Below are 12,000 nucleotides of genomic sequence, written 5' to 3'. Positions count from 1 at the left end.
ATCAGCAGTTCCCAACCATATGCACATAGACACAAGAAAAGTGTACAGCTGCTCAGGGTTCATCTATCACTCTGCTGTAATACTACTACATATTACTTCTTACTGAAGTATTCAAAAGACGACAGTATTTATCTCCTCAACATACCACGTCTATCACAATTACTCAATGCTCTGAGCATGCCCAACTTATTTTCATCTTTTTTTTTCTTTTAAATTTGTGATGCCTTTACAACAGTGCACTCTCCTCTGCAGCAACAATAACATTCCTCACAAGACTATAGGCTTCCAACCATCCAACGTCACCACAAAGGATCAAAGAACTGCTTCTAGACTCTCTCAAACAAGGACAATTGTTTCATGAACTCTTTACACAACCAGTGCTCCAACAAAACTTTGCACTATGGGCATGAATTTGTATTTATCCCTGTGTAAACTCCTACGTTACAAGGGTAAAAGTTTGAAAAGTATCTCAATTGCTTTAAACAACATAGGAAAGGAAAACTCTTTTCAAAAGAAAAAATCGTGACGCTAATATGGGTCTTCTATCTGTGTTCTTTGTCTACTCCTTCCTTTTTTTAGGTGACTAGAAAGGAAAACCAAGTGGATCTGTTTCTCAGACTAGGATTAACTCCCACTGCACAGACAGTGTTTGATCATGAAAATATATATAAATAGATACAACTTTGCTTACTTGAGCAGTCTTGTTAAATCAGTGTATGAAAATTGGGCGCCATTCAAACTGTAACAGAATACTGTGCAGGCTCAAAAAAAGATTACTTTTCCCCCCCCCTTATTCTTTTTTATTGTTTGTTTGTTTAATTTAATATCTGTACTGTGACTTTGGTCCTGAAGCTTGTTCCTAATGGGGAATCCTTGGACCAAAGCGGGGAATCCTTAAAGTCAGTGATGTACTAATTTGTGCAGGCAAGGATTCCTTCCAAAAATTCAAAATCAACTTACTATGTATATTTTACATATAAAAGCAACTTTATACACTTTATTTACATTACTAAGGTAGGCTGGAATCCTTTAGAATGAAAAGTTCTATACTAGTATGTGAAACGTTACTGTAGACTTGTAAAATTATTTTTTAAACTAAATAAGTAGTTTGCGTAACATCAGACCTGTAACGTTTGCCATAAAAAGTTGTCATAATCTGTAAAAATAGAGTTGGTCACTATAAACTGAAAATTGTGCTCAGATGTCTTCATGTAACATCAACTTTTCTCCCCAAGACTTTAACCATAATAAAAACAAACACCAATATTAAAACTCTGGGGAGAAAGTGACAACTTTAAAAGTAAGTAAACATATGTTGTATGCAAAGGATTAATTCAATTGTGGTATTTTTACATGATGCAAGGTGGAAAGAAGAACAGAAGTGAGAATTCATTTGGTGTTCAGGTGAGAAGTTTTCCAAGCATGCAAATTACAGATCTAGTCAGATATATTGAGATGTGACAGATGTAATAAAGATAGCTGTATGTTTCTTTGTGTTCCTGGCTCAGCAGGAGAATTTCCTGTAGAAATTAAAATCTCTGGGGAGCAATTAGTGCAAATCACTAATACAGGTAACAAGTCTTGTTCTCTGGAGGAAACAGCATGTATTGGTTTGTTCTGGTTCAAGAGAGATGAAACAAAGGGAAACTGTACAGAAGAACACTTCTCGTCGGTACGTACAGACTCTGCCTGGAACAAGGGAACTGAGAAAGTAGGTGCACTTTCTGCTGGAAAACTGAGGCAACCTGGTAGGCTCAACGTGTGAGCAAAATGCCTATTACTAAGTATTTCTCTGAAACACTTGAGTTACGTTAAGATGAACATGAGGAACAGAAAGGGCACTGCTGCTGCAGTTCCCCATTGAGAAAGAGGAAGGTGAAGTCCAACTGGGATGCCTTTGAGAAGAGGCCAAGCAAACCCTGAATGCTGACACCGCTGTCTTCCATTCATGTGACGGGTAACTTGCAAGAAATACTTCATATACCAATTCTCCTCTGTTATAGACAGGACAGACAAAACACAGGCTGGCACAGGGCAACAAAAACTTAGCAGGAGAATCCACTCCTCTGGTAGGCTCCTCTTCCACTCCTCTAGAATCTCATTAGTTCTCCTGAACTCCTGGAGTTGCAAATATTCAGAAACTGAAAAAGTTTTACAGGGAAACAATGTATATGTTTGCCTGTTCCTTCTTCTTTCCAGGCATCCCTTTGTGGCCACTAGTGGAAACAGGGTAATGGTAAAAGTTACCAAGTCAGGGACCAAATGGACCACCACCAGGCTGAACTGGTTTAGGAACTGTGTTTTTCAAAGATAAAAATAAAATTAAAAAATACTAGTTTTACATGACTTTAACACCAAGTTACTCTGTTTAGAGATCAGAACTCAGCGTTGCCTCCTTAGAACTCAATACTAGACAGCAGAGTTTATTAAGCCCATTCCATATTTGGGGGAAACAGACATAACCAGTATTTCTCCCAAGTGGAAGAGTCAGGATGAGAACCCAACGTCCTCTTTGCTACCCAGACTGACATTTCAAATGGTCACCGCTGTCTTTCGATAGCCTATTGGGCAAGTCCACACTAGCCAGTAATTTGCTACAAACAACATCAAACTTCTTTTCCATGTCAACTCTGACGATGGCAGCGTGCTTTCTGCGGCTGCAGGGAAACTACAGAAAGTCTTCAAGGCAACATGCTGCCAAAGAGTTGTGATATGGGGGGAGACGTAGCAGAAGCACTATCTCACAAGGGCTGAACTCATTTAAATGGCCAAATTATGGGTTTATTTCTTAATATACACTTTAATTGGTCCTCTTAGCTAGAGAGACATTCGTAAGTTAAACATGAAACAAAACAAATGTAGCAAAACCAAGCTTAACAAGCATAGAATCTAAAGGTCTGGTTCCACTATTGCCTTCCAATTTGTGAAGTCACTTAAACTAACAAAGTGGATATAAAGCAGTACCCTTCTAATTTGGCAACATACTGCCAAACTGCAAAGGTATATAAATGACTCCATGCACTATAAATACACCGTGTATGAAAACCTGAACTTTTTTTTTTTTTTTTAAGTTTCTGATTTCATCCCCGCCGCGGTGTACCGATGGCTACTACCAGGGGCTCAGGGTTCTTTTGGAAACCGCTCTGCAGAAGCGCCACGCCTGAGACTTCACGCAGGAGCGCGGCGCTGCCCGGCCGGGAGCAGCCCCCTCGTGGGACCCCCCCCCACCCCAGGCAGCCCTTCCCCGTGCAGGCCCCGCGGGGCTCCGGGAGGGGGCGGGAGCCCCCCCCTCCCCTCACGCCCCCGAGGTCTCCGTCCTCCCGCCTCACCGCGGCCCCCACCCGCCATGTGCCGCCCGGGCTCTGAGCATGTGTCGGCGCGAGGCCGCCCCCTCCCCCTCTCGCCCTCCCTCCCCCACCTCAGCGGGGAGGGGGCGGCATTTGGGGCTTCCCCTGGCCCGCCCCCCCCGCCCCCCTTCCCCCGCGGCCCGGCCCGGCCCGCCCTCACCTGCCAGCGCCAGGATCTGGGCCTTGTGGAGCAGCAGGCGGTCGCCCCACTCGCCGGGGCTCTCGTCGTCCTCCTCCGCCTCCTCGGGGTTGCGGTACACCGTGTAGACCTTCTGGTTGTCGAAGTCGAGCTGGGACGTGGGGCTGAAGTCCTGCACGCAGGAGACGGGCAGCGCGTAGCAGACGTTGTCCTCCAGGAACCGCACAAAGGCGTACATGGTGCGGCGGGCGGGCGGGGCGGCCGCGCCGGTCCCGCGCTCCCCGCTCTGTTATTGTTCCTCAAAATCCGCCTCTGCGCTCGGCTGAGCTCGCCTGGCCGCGCCGCCAGCCGGGCAGCCGCCAGCTCCGGGCAGACACGAGCAATCCAACGCGGAGCGACGCGAGTCGGGCTGCCGCGCGGCGAAGGGCGGGCGGGGGCCGGGGCCGGGGCCGGCTGGCGGCGGGAGGAGCAGCCCCCGCCGCCTCGGCCCGCCCGGGGCCCGTGCGGAAACACCCCTTCCGGCGGCCCCGGGCGTGTCCCGGCCCCGCCGCGGGCTCGCCTCAGCTCGCCGCCCGGCAGGCCCGGGCCTGCGCCGGCTTCCCCGGAGCGGCCTCACACCTCCGCCGCGGAGGGTGTTGGTGCGGGCGGCGAGGCGGGGCGGGCAGGTGCCTCCGTCCGAGAGGCTTTCGAGGGTACGGCCGGACGGGCTGTCAGCCCGTACGCGCCAGGCACCCGTGTCGGAGGGACGGCTCCCGCCCCTCGGCCTCGGCCATGGCGTCGGCTGGGCCTGGCGGGCTGACAGGACCCTGGCGCAGGCGATTACCCTCGGGGCTCTGTTGCTCAAACTCGTCCCCAGTGAAGGCCCCGGAAAACTCCCAATTAAAAACTTACACCTGTTCCAGAGAAATAGGCCTTCCGTGGAGGTGGCACAGCGGGCGGTCTGCTCCTCCGCCGGGGCAGTGCCAGCGAGTGCAGAGAGAAGAGGTAGGAGGGACCCGTGAGGGACTGTGGCTATGTGAGGAGAGGAGACCAGATCCTTCATGGCCAGCAAACACAGAACCCCACACTCATCTGCCACATATCAACAGAATCTGAACATATGTTTTTACCTGAAGGTCTTCAGGGTAACACAGAACCAGCTGCACTCAACGGTACTGTCCAGTGGTGATTGCTGGAAGAACTCAAAAGCTTCCCCACCTTCCCCCAAAACAACACAGGGAGTTGAGAAATTCTGTGCAGGTGTGTAAGAACAAGGGCTAGAGACCATGCCAATTTTAGCACAAATTCCCAAGCTTTTGGAGACACATACATACTAAGTATGGATGCTTTGACCTTCCTGTAAGAAACAAGAATAACGTGGCAACATTGCTTATGGTTCACAGCAAACTCTTATCCAAGTTTCCAATGCTGAGGTCTGTTTTACCCAATCAGTCTTAGGAGCAGAACAATAATACATGGAGAATTACTTAAAGGCAAAAAAATATAAAATTGCAGAATGAGTAATAAACAGCAAGAGAGGGCATCACTGGTTTTGCAAAAAGCCAACACAAAACGAAACCAAAATGTACTATCTTTTCTGATTTGCATATCCCTAAGCCTTTGCAGCACTCTCTACCCATTACATTGAGTTTAACCACGCTGAACCTGTTTTTCCTAGTTATCTTTTACAGACTTCTTAGTACATGGGAACAGACCACAAGCTGGAAAACCTGAAGTAAAGTTTTAACTGAGCACTGGCACAGGTTGCCCAGAGAGCCTGTGGAGTTTCCATCCTCAGAGATAACTCAAAAGCCGTCTGGACATGGTCCTGGGCAACCTGCTCCCAGTGGCCCTGCTTGAGCAGGGGGCTGGAGAAGATGACCTCCAGAGGTCCCTTCCAACCTTACCCATTCTGTGGAAGTACCAGAAACTTACATTTATGCCCAGCAGAAGTCTGTCTGTCTGTCTCTTAAGCAACAGATGAAAACATGAGGAATGCATACAGGTGTAGTTAAGCCGATGTAAGTATTTCAGTAACAAGCTGTAAACTTCCCGTACAATAATGGCAGCTTTATTATTTTAGCAATTACAGAGTTTTGCAAATACTTCAGTTTAAGATTGGGGATTTAAATGGCAGTACTTTATGTTAACAATAAAGTATTGCCAGACTGGTATGTAATTACAGGCAAATATAAGTCTGCTACAAAGTATGGATGACAAATGTATTCTAGTAGCTAGGCTGCAAGGGAAATGAAATTCCAGCAAAGATTGTGTTGCTGATCAAACAATAACAGCTGCTGTAGCACTCCTATCTCCTCTACCTCGTGTTACAATGGAGGTAAAAGGAGCTGCAGAAAGGCATCAGGACAGACTGATAGCTGGAATTACTCTGAGGACACTGTTAAAATTACGTGAAGGATAATTTTGTCCCACTACGTTCAGTGGCTAGTGAGGGATTCGGTGCACTGACTCTTACCAGGATTGTATTTCCTCCGCAGCTGAATTCTGTTAGCAACGTCTAAGACTGCTGTCGAGGGAAGGGAACACAGAAAAATGGAGAAACTGGATATAACAGGGGAAACAAAGAGAAGCTAAGGACTCAAAAATTAGGTTGACTTGAAAGGGGAAAGATCTCTTCAGGTACCAAGGAGGCCTGGGTAATTTGTCCCAATGAAAGAAAACTGAAAGACTTCATGTGAAGGCAACTAGCGTCATAGTGGGGGGTTTTTGTTTGGTGGTGGTTTGTTTGTTTTTTTTTTTTTTTAAAAGGAACACTCTAAACTGGTATTTGCAACATTTTACATTTGAAGGTTCAGTTACAGCAAAGGCTGTAAAGATTTTTGTATCAGCTGCAAAAAAAGGTCTCAGATCCTTTAGAAAGGCTGTTTCACTGTTCTCCACTGAAGGACATTTTTGGGAACAGATTAAGGGTCAGGATGATAAATGCATGTTTACACTTGGTCCCTAGCACACACATTGAGCCAGAAGGCATTATAATACTAAAGAATTAATAATGATCCCATACATTTCTCTTCTGCCTACAAGGAACAGTGTTAATTTCTGGCTTTAAAATCTATAAATAATCTGCGCTGGTTAGCTGTGAAGCTGAGGAAAAGATCCATTTAAGCACAGAATGAAACACAAAAGTATTGTCACTCCTTTCATTTGGACCTTTCCCATTTCTACTAATGGTTAGCCAGCTGTTTTAACACTGAGGTTAGCTTGAGGTTTAAAGATGTAAGCTATTTTAAAGGTGTAGATTTTAAAACTCATTGTTAAGGGAATTACTGGATCCTCACGCGATTTAAATCCTCTAGCAAGTCCAGCCTTTTAGAAACAACACAACCCCACTGAGAAGTAGATTGTCATACTTTCAAAATACAAATGAAGCCTCAGCTTAAAAAGTAAAAGTGTCACTTCAAGAGTCAGGAAACCACAAAGCACAGTCCCAGCCCTTGTGGGACTCCTGAGTGGCTGTTTCCTGGAACACTACCTATATTTTGCTGCTGTTACTGTTCTTGAAAAGTAAAAAAAGTGTTAAAGCAAAAGCTGATGCCTGCTGTTTTGATGTGCACTCTGTGTTTTCACTTAAAGATATAAAATGAAAAGCTAATAGTACCAATAATAGTTACATGGGTGCTAAATCTCTTTCACAGCAAAACATTAAAATTAGGCTCATCAGTCACGTTACTTCCATGTTTAATACCAAACCCTCAAGGGACACCACACTGATTTTAAATCTACTGATGAAGAAATTCCCATTTTGTTTTACCATTCAAGTGGAGGGGTTTCACTACTACCTGACTACTCAGCAATAACAGTACACTGGAATACTGCTAGGAATCCCTACACATTCAATATGCGGTTTAGAGGACATTATTGTTTTCTTGTGAATTTATTTATCCTCCAAGTAGTGCATTTCTTACACAATTGTTTTCAAGCTCAAATACACCCTTGGAGGAAAGGTATATTCACAATTTTTTTAGGTAACACTGTATTTTAACAATGGCATTTTAGTCATAAGGCTTAAAGAATAACTCAAATAACAATGCACAAGAACTTTATGACTGTTCAAAGGTTTATGTATGTACATGCATACAATCTACTCACAATCCGATTAATTTTTACCAAGAATATGATCAATAGGGTGGTCAGAAGATACCTCCATTCCATAGTATCTCATTGTTTATCTTATGATAAAATGCAAGATAAAGTCATTTCCAGATCCAAATGAATCTTTCTCTGAACAAAGTCATATACAGCTTCTAGGTGTTTTGAGGCAGAGAGGGTGGTTGGAAGGGGGAATCTACTAGACAAACAGAGCAGGGCAGGCATTGCGGAGGGTTGTTCCCCTTTAGATTTTTAAATATTTTTTAATTCTCAAGACACTGTTGCCACACTCTGCTTTCAGTGTCACAATGATTCTAAAATTCTATCAAAAAAAAAAAAGAGGTCCAGTTCCTGTATGATCCTAGAAGATGGACGAGAAAATACTTGTGTCCACATATAATTTCTGAAGCACTCCAATACCAAGAGAATAGTATAGGAACCTAGATTACATAGATAAATTCTTAAGATTTAATCTTTTGAAATCTATGGCCTTAAACCATCCTCAGAAGAGGAAGGGCATCACTGCAAAGCTATTTAGTCCCAGTTCCTGAGAGTGATCTAACCTTTCTTGGGGCTGAGGATAATACTCAATCATCTTTTACATTAAACTCTCACGTCCTAACAGAATATTCTTTCACAGAAATGAAACCTAAGGAACACTTTATGGATCCATTCGCATAGGAGACACTTATTTCCCAGCTGGTGTATTCTGTAGCATGAAAAGGTAATGATTAAGCCAAAGTGACCACTGGAGAAGGCACTTTCCTCACTGTTAATGACTGGCTGGAGAAACCAAGGGCCAAAGAAAAAGCCAGACAGTCATTAACTGCTGAAAATTCCTGACCTAAAGGTCATTATTACTATTATGAAACTGGAAAAAGTAATTATTTTCTTTGGGTTTTTATATGTATTGAAAAGATAAAATTCCAGTGTCTGTTGCTGTGGATACTGGTCTGTAAGATACTTATCTTTCCCATTCTGGCACGCTATGCAATGGATAGATCTGGGACTGGCAACCCTTCAAGAATGTGTGCCAGACTGTATTTTCCTTTTCCAAATTACAGGTCAAACGTGCCCACAGAAAGTCAACAGGAATCAGGAGATGCTGCCAGTCGGCGCTATCTTGCCTCCATGTGAGGCAGTAATTCTCCCCAGTCTCACCCAGTCCTTTGCTCAGCGGGAGCCAGAAGCGGGGTTGTCTGGGAGCTGCAAATGACACTCAAATCATCGTGACTTTCAGCTCCCACCCTGCTGTATACTATTCAAAATCTTGCTAAATACCATCTTCTGTACTCAGGCAGTATGCTGTTTTCCATGCTATAAACTTCTTGCCTGAGAGGGAAGTAGGAAAGACATTTTCTTTGAGCTGACTTGTGCGTGGACTCACCTTTAAACATGTCCTTCTGGTACCACTGCCACCGTCTTACTGCTCTGAAGGCAATATTGCTGTTGCAGCCCACATGATCTTTATTGCTACTACCATCCACTGATGGCTTCAGCCTGTATATTTTCACTCTATCTGGAAGTTTGATGTGAGATTTTTCCTTTCTTTTTTTAAACCAGACTTTTCCCTGGCTTTTGACAGGCATTTTGCTAATATGACTCTAAAAGTAGCTTTACATACAGAGATTTTGCACCACTGCAAGAATTTGATTCCTTCTGTACCTTAGATGACAAAGTGACTTTCATTTGGCAAGGACTAAAGTCTTTTTGTAACCTTTGGGTTTCAGTGTAAAATCATTACTAGACACTGCCTGTGATTATGTTATGCTTTAGACAGAGCTTCTGAGTAAGATGGTACTAATGACCCTTTTTCATAATACTTCCATTTTGGTTTTCTATTTTCACATCTGTACAGCACTGTTCTGTCTTGAACCAGCATTTATATCTCATACTGACAGGGAAAACGATCCTGCAGCCCTTCTCTGCATAGACCTATTCTGCTTGAGAGGTCCACACAAGTAAAATGGGGTATGCACAGAATAAAAGGAGGACAACTACTACTGACTTCATATTGTCCAGAATGGTATCGCCACATACTCACACTTTCCCTTTCCTTCAGAAGTCTAATTTTAGCGGGAGACTGGACAGGCTCTAGAGATGGTTCTTGCTGTTTTGGAAGGTTCTTGACAATCATCAGCAGCAGGAATGGGATTGTGTAAGTGAGGGCAGAGTCAAAACTGCTTAGATATGTTTTCACGCCCCAGTGCTTTTTAATTCATACTCTTGTCATACCCTTACTAATCCCTTTCAAGGCTGGCTATATTTCAGTATAAAGTGAGTTTTTAGAAAATATTCCCAGGAATGAGTGCTCACATCTCACCACTTCAGAAGAGAAGGTAGTGTTTTCTACTAATGAAAGTCACAATCAGAGATGGACCAGCAACTCTTCTGAAGAACATCAACTAATGTGAGCACATAAAATCCTGTTGTGGAAGGTGAATGGGAGATAACAGAGCAGGAATAATCCTTGGAATATTTCAAAAAAATGCCTTTCTCAGCTGTGTCTCGTTAAGAATCACATTTAAATTAGAAGGACATAATTCTTCACAGTTGGCAAACTGAATGCTGAAACTGAAAAGTGCAAGTGCTCACTGATATAAAAACCTTCACTATACTCTGTGAACCTCTGCACTCCTACAAAGGCCAGACATCTTTATCATTTATGAGTCACAAATGAAGTTGCACCTGGTCTGCACTAGTAACTGAATTTAAAACAAAAAAAGACCCCCAAACCAACAAGCAAACGTTAGCTGGAAGGAGTTGCTGTCACCCAGCTCCCAAAAATTCATAGCATGGGATAACTGTGATAGACCCCAACAGGAATTCTTCTGGTCCTTCAAGGAAGAGTAACTCCTTTTATCTCACACAGCATAGAAAATTGGCATTCATCTTTGCCCCACTTAGAAGGAAGGTGTTCCCTCAAAATAGGCACAGGAAACTGATAACCCAAGAGGTGTTTGAAACCTCAAGGGGCTTCATGCTTTGCTAGTATTTTCCACAAAAGCCTGAGCAGCATCTATTGTGCAATCATATTTAACGTTCAGGGGAATCAGGATCTTTTTTTAAAGTGTGATCAGAAAGGAAGGCCCTTCATAGGCTGTCACAGTATTCCTCATAACAAAGAAAGCTTTGTTTCGTAAAGAAATATCTTGTACTAGAATACCCTAGGGAAACTATAGTTTTGTTTTTTTTAAACAAAGATGAGAATTTTCAAGTTTGAGGTTCCCTTTAAGTACTCTTCTAACATGAATATGTTTAAGGATGCTCTATCAAGTTCATGCATGAAGTGTCATCCAGCTGTTAGTATATTTCTATGCAAATACAGCTGTGAAAGCTAATAACTGAAATCTGCATTTTTTTCACATTTCCAGCATATTATACAGCTTCTCATTCTTTCCTGTTTTGTAACTCACATTAGCCTCTCGTATCAATAAAACAAAGCTCAGGTTATATTGCCTCCTGCTTAAATTCTCTACAAACATCAAAGCTGGACATTTGAATAAGCAATTTAATATATACATTTTTATTCAGTTCAATATACTGATATTCTCCTGGTAGGAATAAGAATTCTGCAGGATGACTGCAGAGAAACACACCATTCAGAATATGAATTGGAATATTCTCACAATGCTTTTCAGTGAGGATGGTGAGATATTAAGATTAGATCCTGCATATAATCAAATTTTGATGCTTGTACACACAGTCTGGTATTTCTTTTCCTTTATAAGGTTTGTATGCAAAAACACAGCAATCCAATATTTTGAACATACACCGTCTGCAGATACTGTACAGTCCAAACTGATGAAAAAATAATGTCAATGAAAATAAGAAACTGTCTGGGGCACTGCAGCGTACAGACTTTGCTAAATTCATCGTAACTAGTTTTACTATTCTGAGGACAGAAAATATTGCAAAACCAGTCTTTCCACAACAGCTAGAGTAAACAGGGCTTGTGTCCATCCCTAAATTCAATCTTGGTATATATATTGACTCTTTGGGAGCTGTAAATATTTCCATAATCTTTCAGATTCTCTGGTATGATACACACAGAATTTCTTCTGAATGGCCCATATTTTCCAAATTTGCTCCCTTTTTATTTACCAGTACATATAAGAGATCATAAAATAGAAAAGATAAGATACGTGAGGAGACAAGAGGGATTATATTACAAGCAAAAGGTGGCACTACTGGGAACATATCACAGTATTTAGTGAACATAAATAAGCGTACCTACAGTTTTTATCCAAAAACACAAGAGAGAAAAGACCACAGAGCACAGGAAGTCTGAATTTTTTTCAAGGAGTAAAACAGAAGCAGCACAGTGCAGTAGCTCAAGATACTGCTTTAAATAGTTAACTGGTTGGGAAGTAAGCTAATAATGGTTTAGATAAATTTTCACCGATTAAAAGTGATGAATTGACA

The 12,000-nt window shown here is 42.8% G+C and overlaps 2 protein-coding genes across 5 annotated transcripts in view; both read right to left on the bottom strand.

Moving 5' to 3' along the window:
* The window catches only part of BEND5 (BEN domain containing 5), a 32,442-nt gene extending 28,437 nt beyond the window's left edge, over window positions 1–4,005 (bottom strand). The window contains exon 1 of one of the 4 annotated variants that reach the window (XM_072867869.1): window positions 3,508–4,005. In XM_072867869.1, the coding sequence (XP_072723970.1) occupies window positions 3,508–3,724 (217 nt within the window). In that variant the 5' untranslated portion in view covers window positions 3,725–4,005. The remainder of the gene's footprint in view (window positions 1–3,507) is intronic. The other 3 variants (XM_072867868.1, XM_072867870.1, XM_072867871.1) reach the window with 3 other exon arrangements.
* Window positions 1–12,000, bottom strand: part of AGBL4 (AGBL carboxypeptidase 4) — a 988,954-nt gene that overhangs the window by 398,286 nt on the left and 578,668 nt on the right. The window lies entirely within an intron of this gene.

Source organism: Ciconia boyciana, chromosome 7 (genome assembly GCF_034638445.1).
Source record: "Ciconia boyciana chromosome 7, ASM3463844v1, whole genome shotgun sequence".
In the NCBI taxonomy this organism is placed as follows: domain Eukaryota; kingdom Metazoa; phylum Chordata; class Aves; order Ciconiiformes; family Ciconiidae; genus Ciconia; species Ciconia boyciana.
The sequence above is the reverse complement of the archived record's forward strand: the minus strand, read 5'-3'. Positions and strand labels throughout refer to the sequence as shown.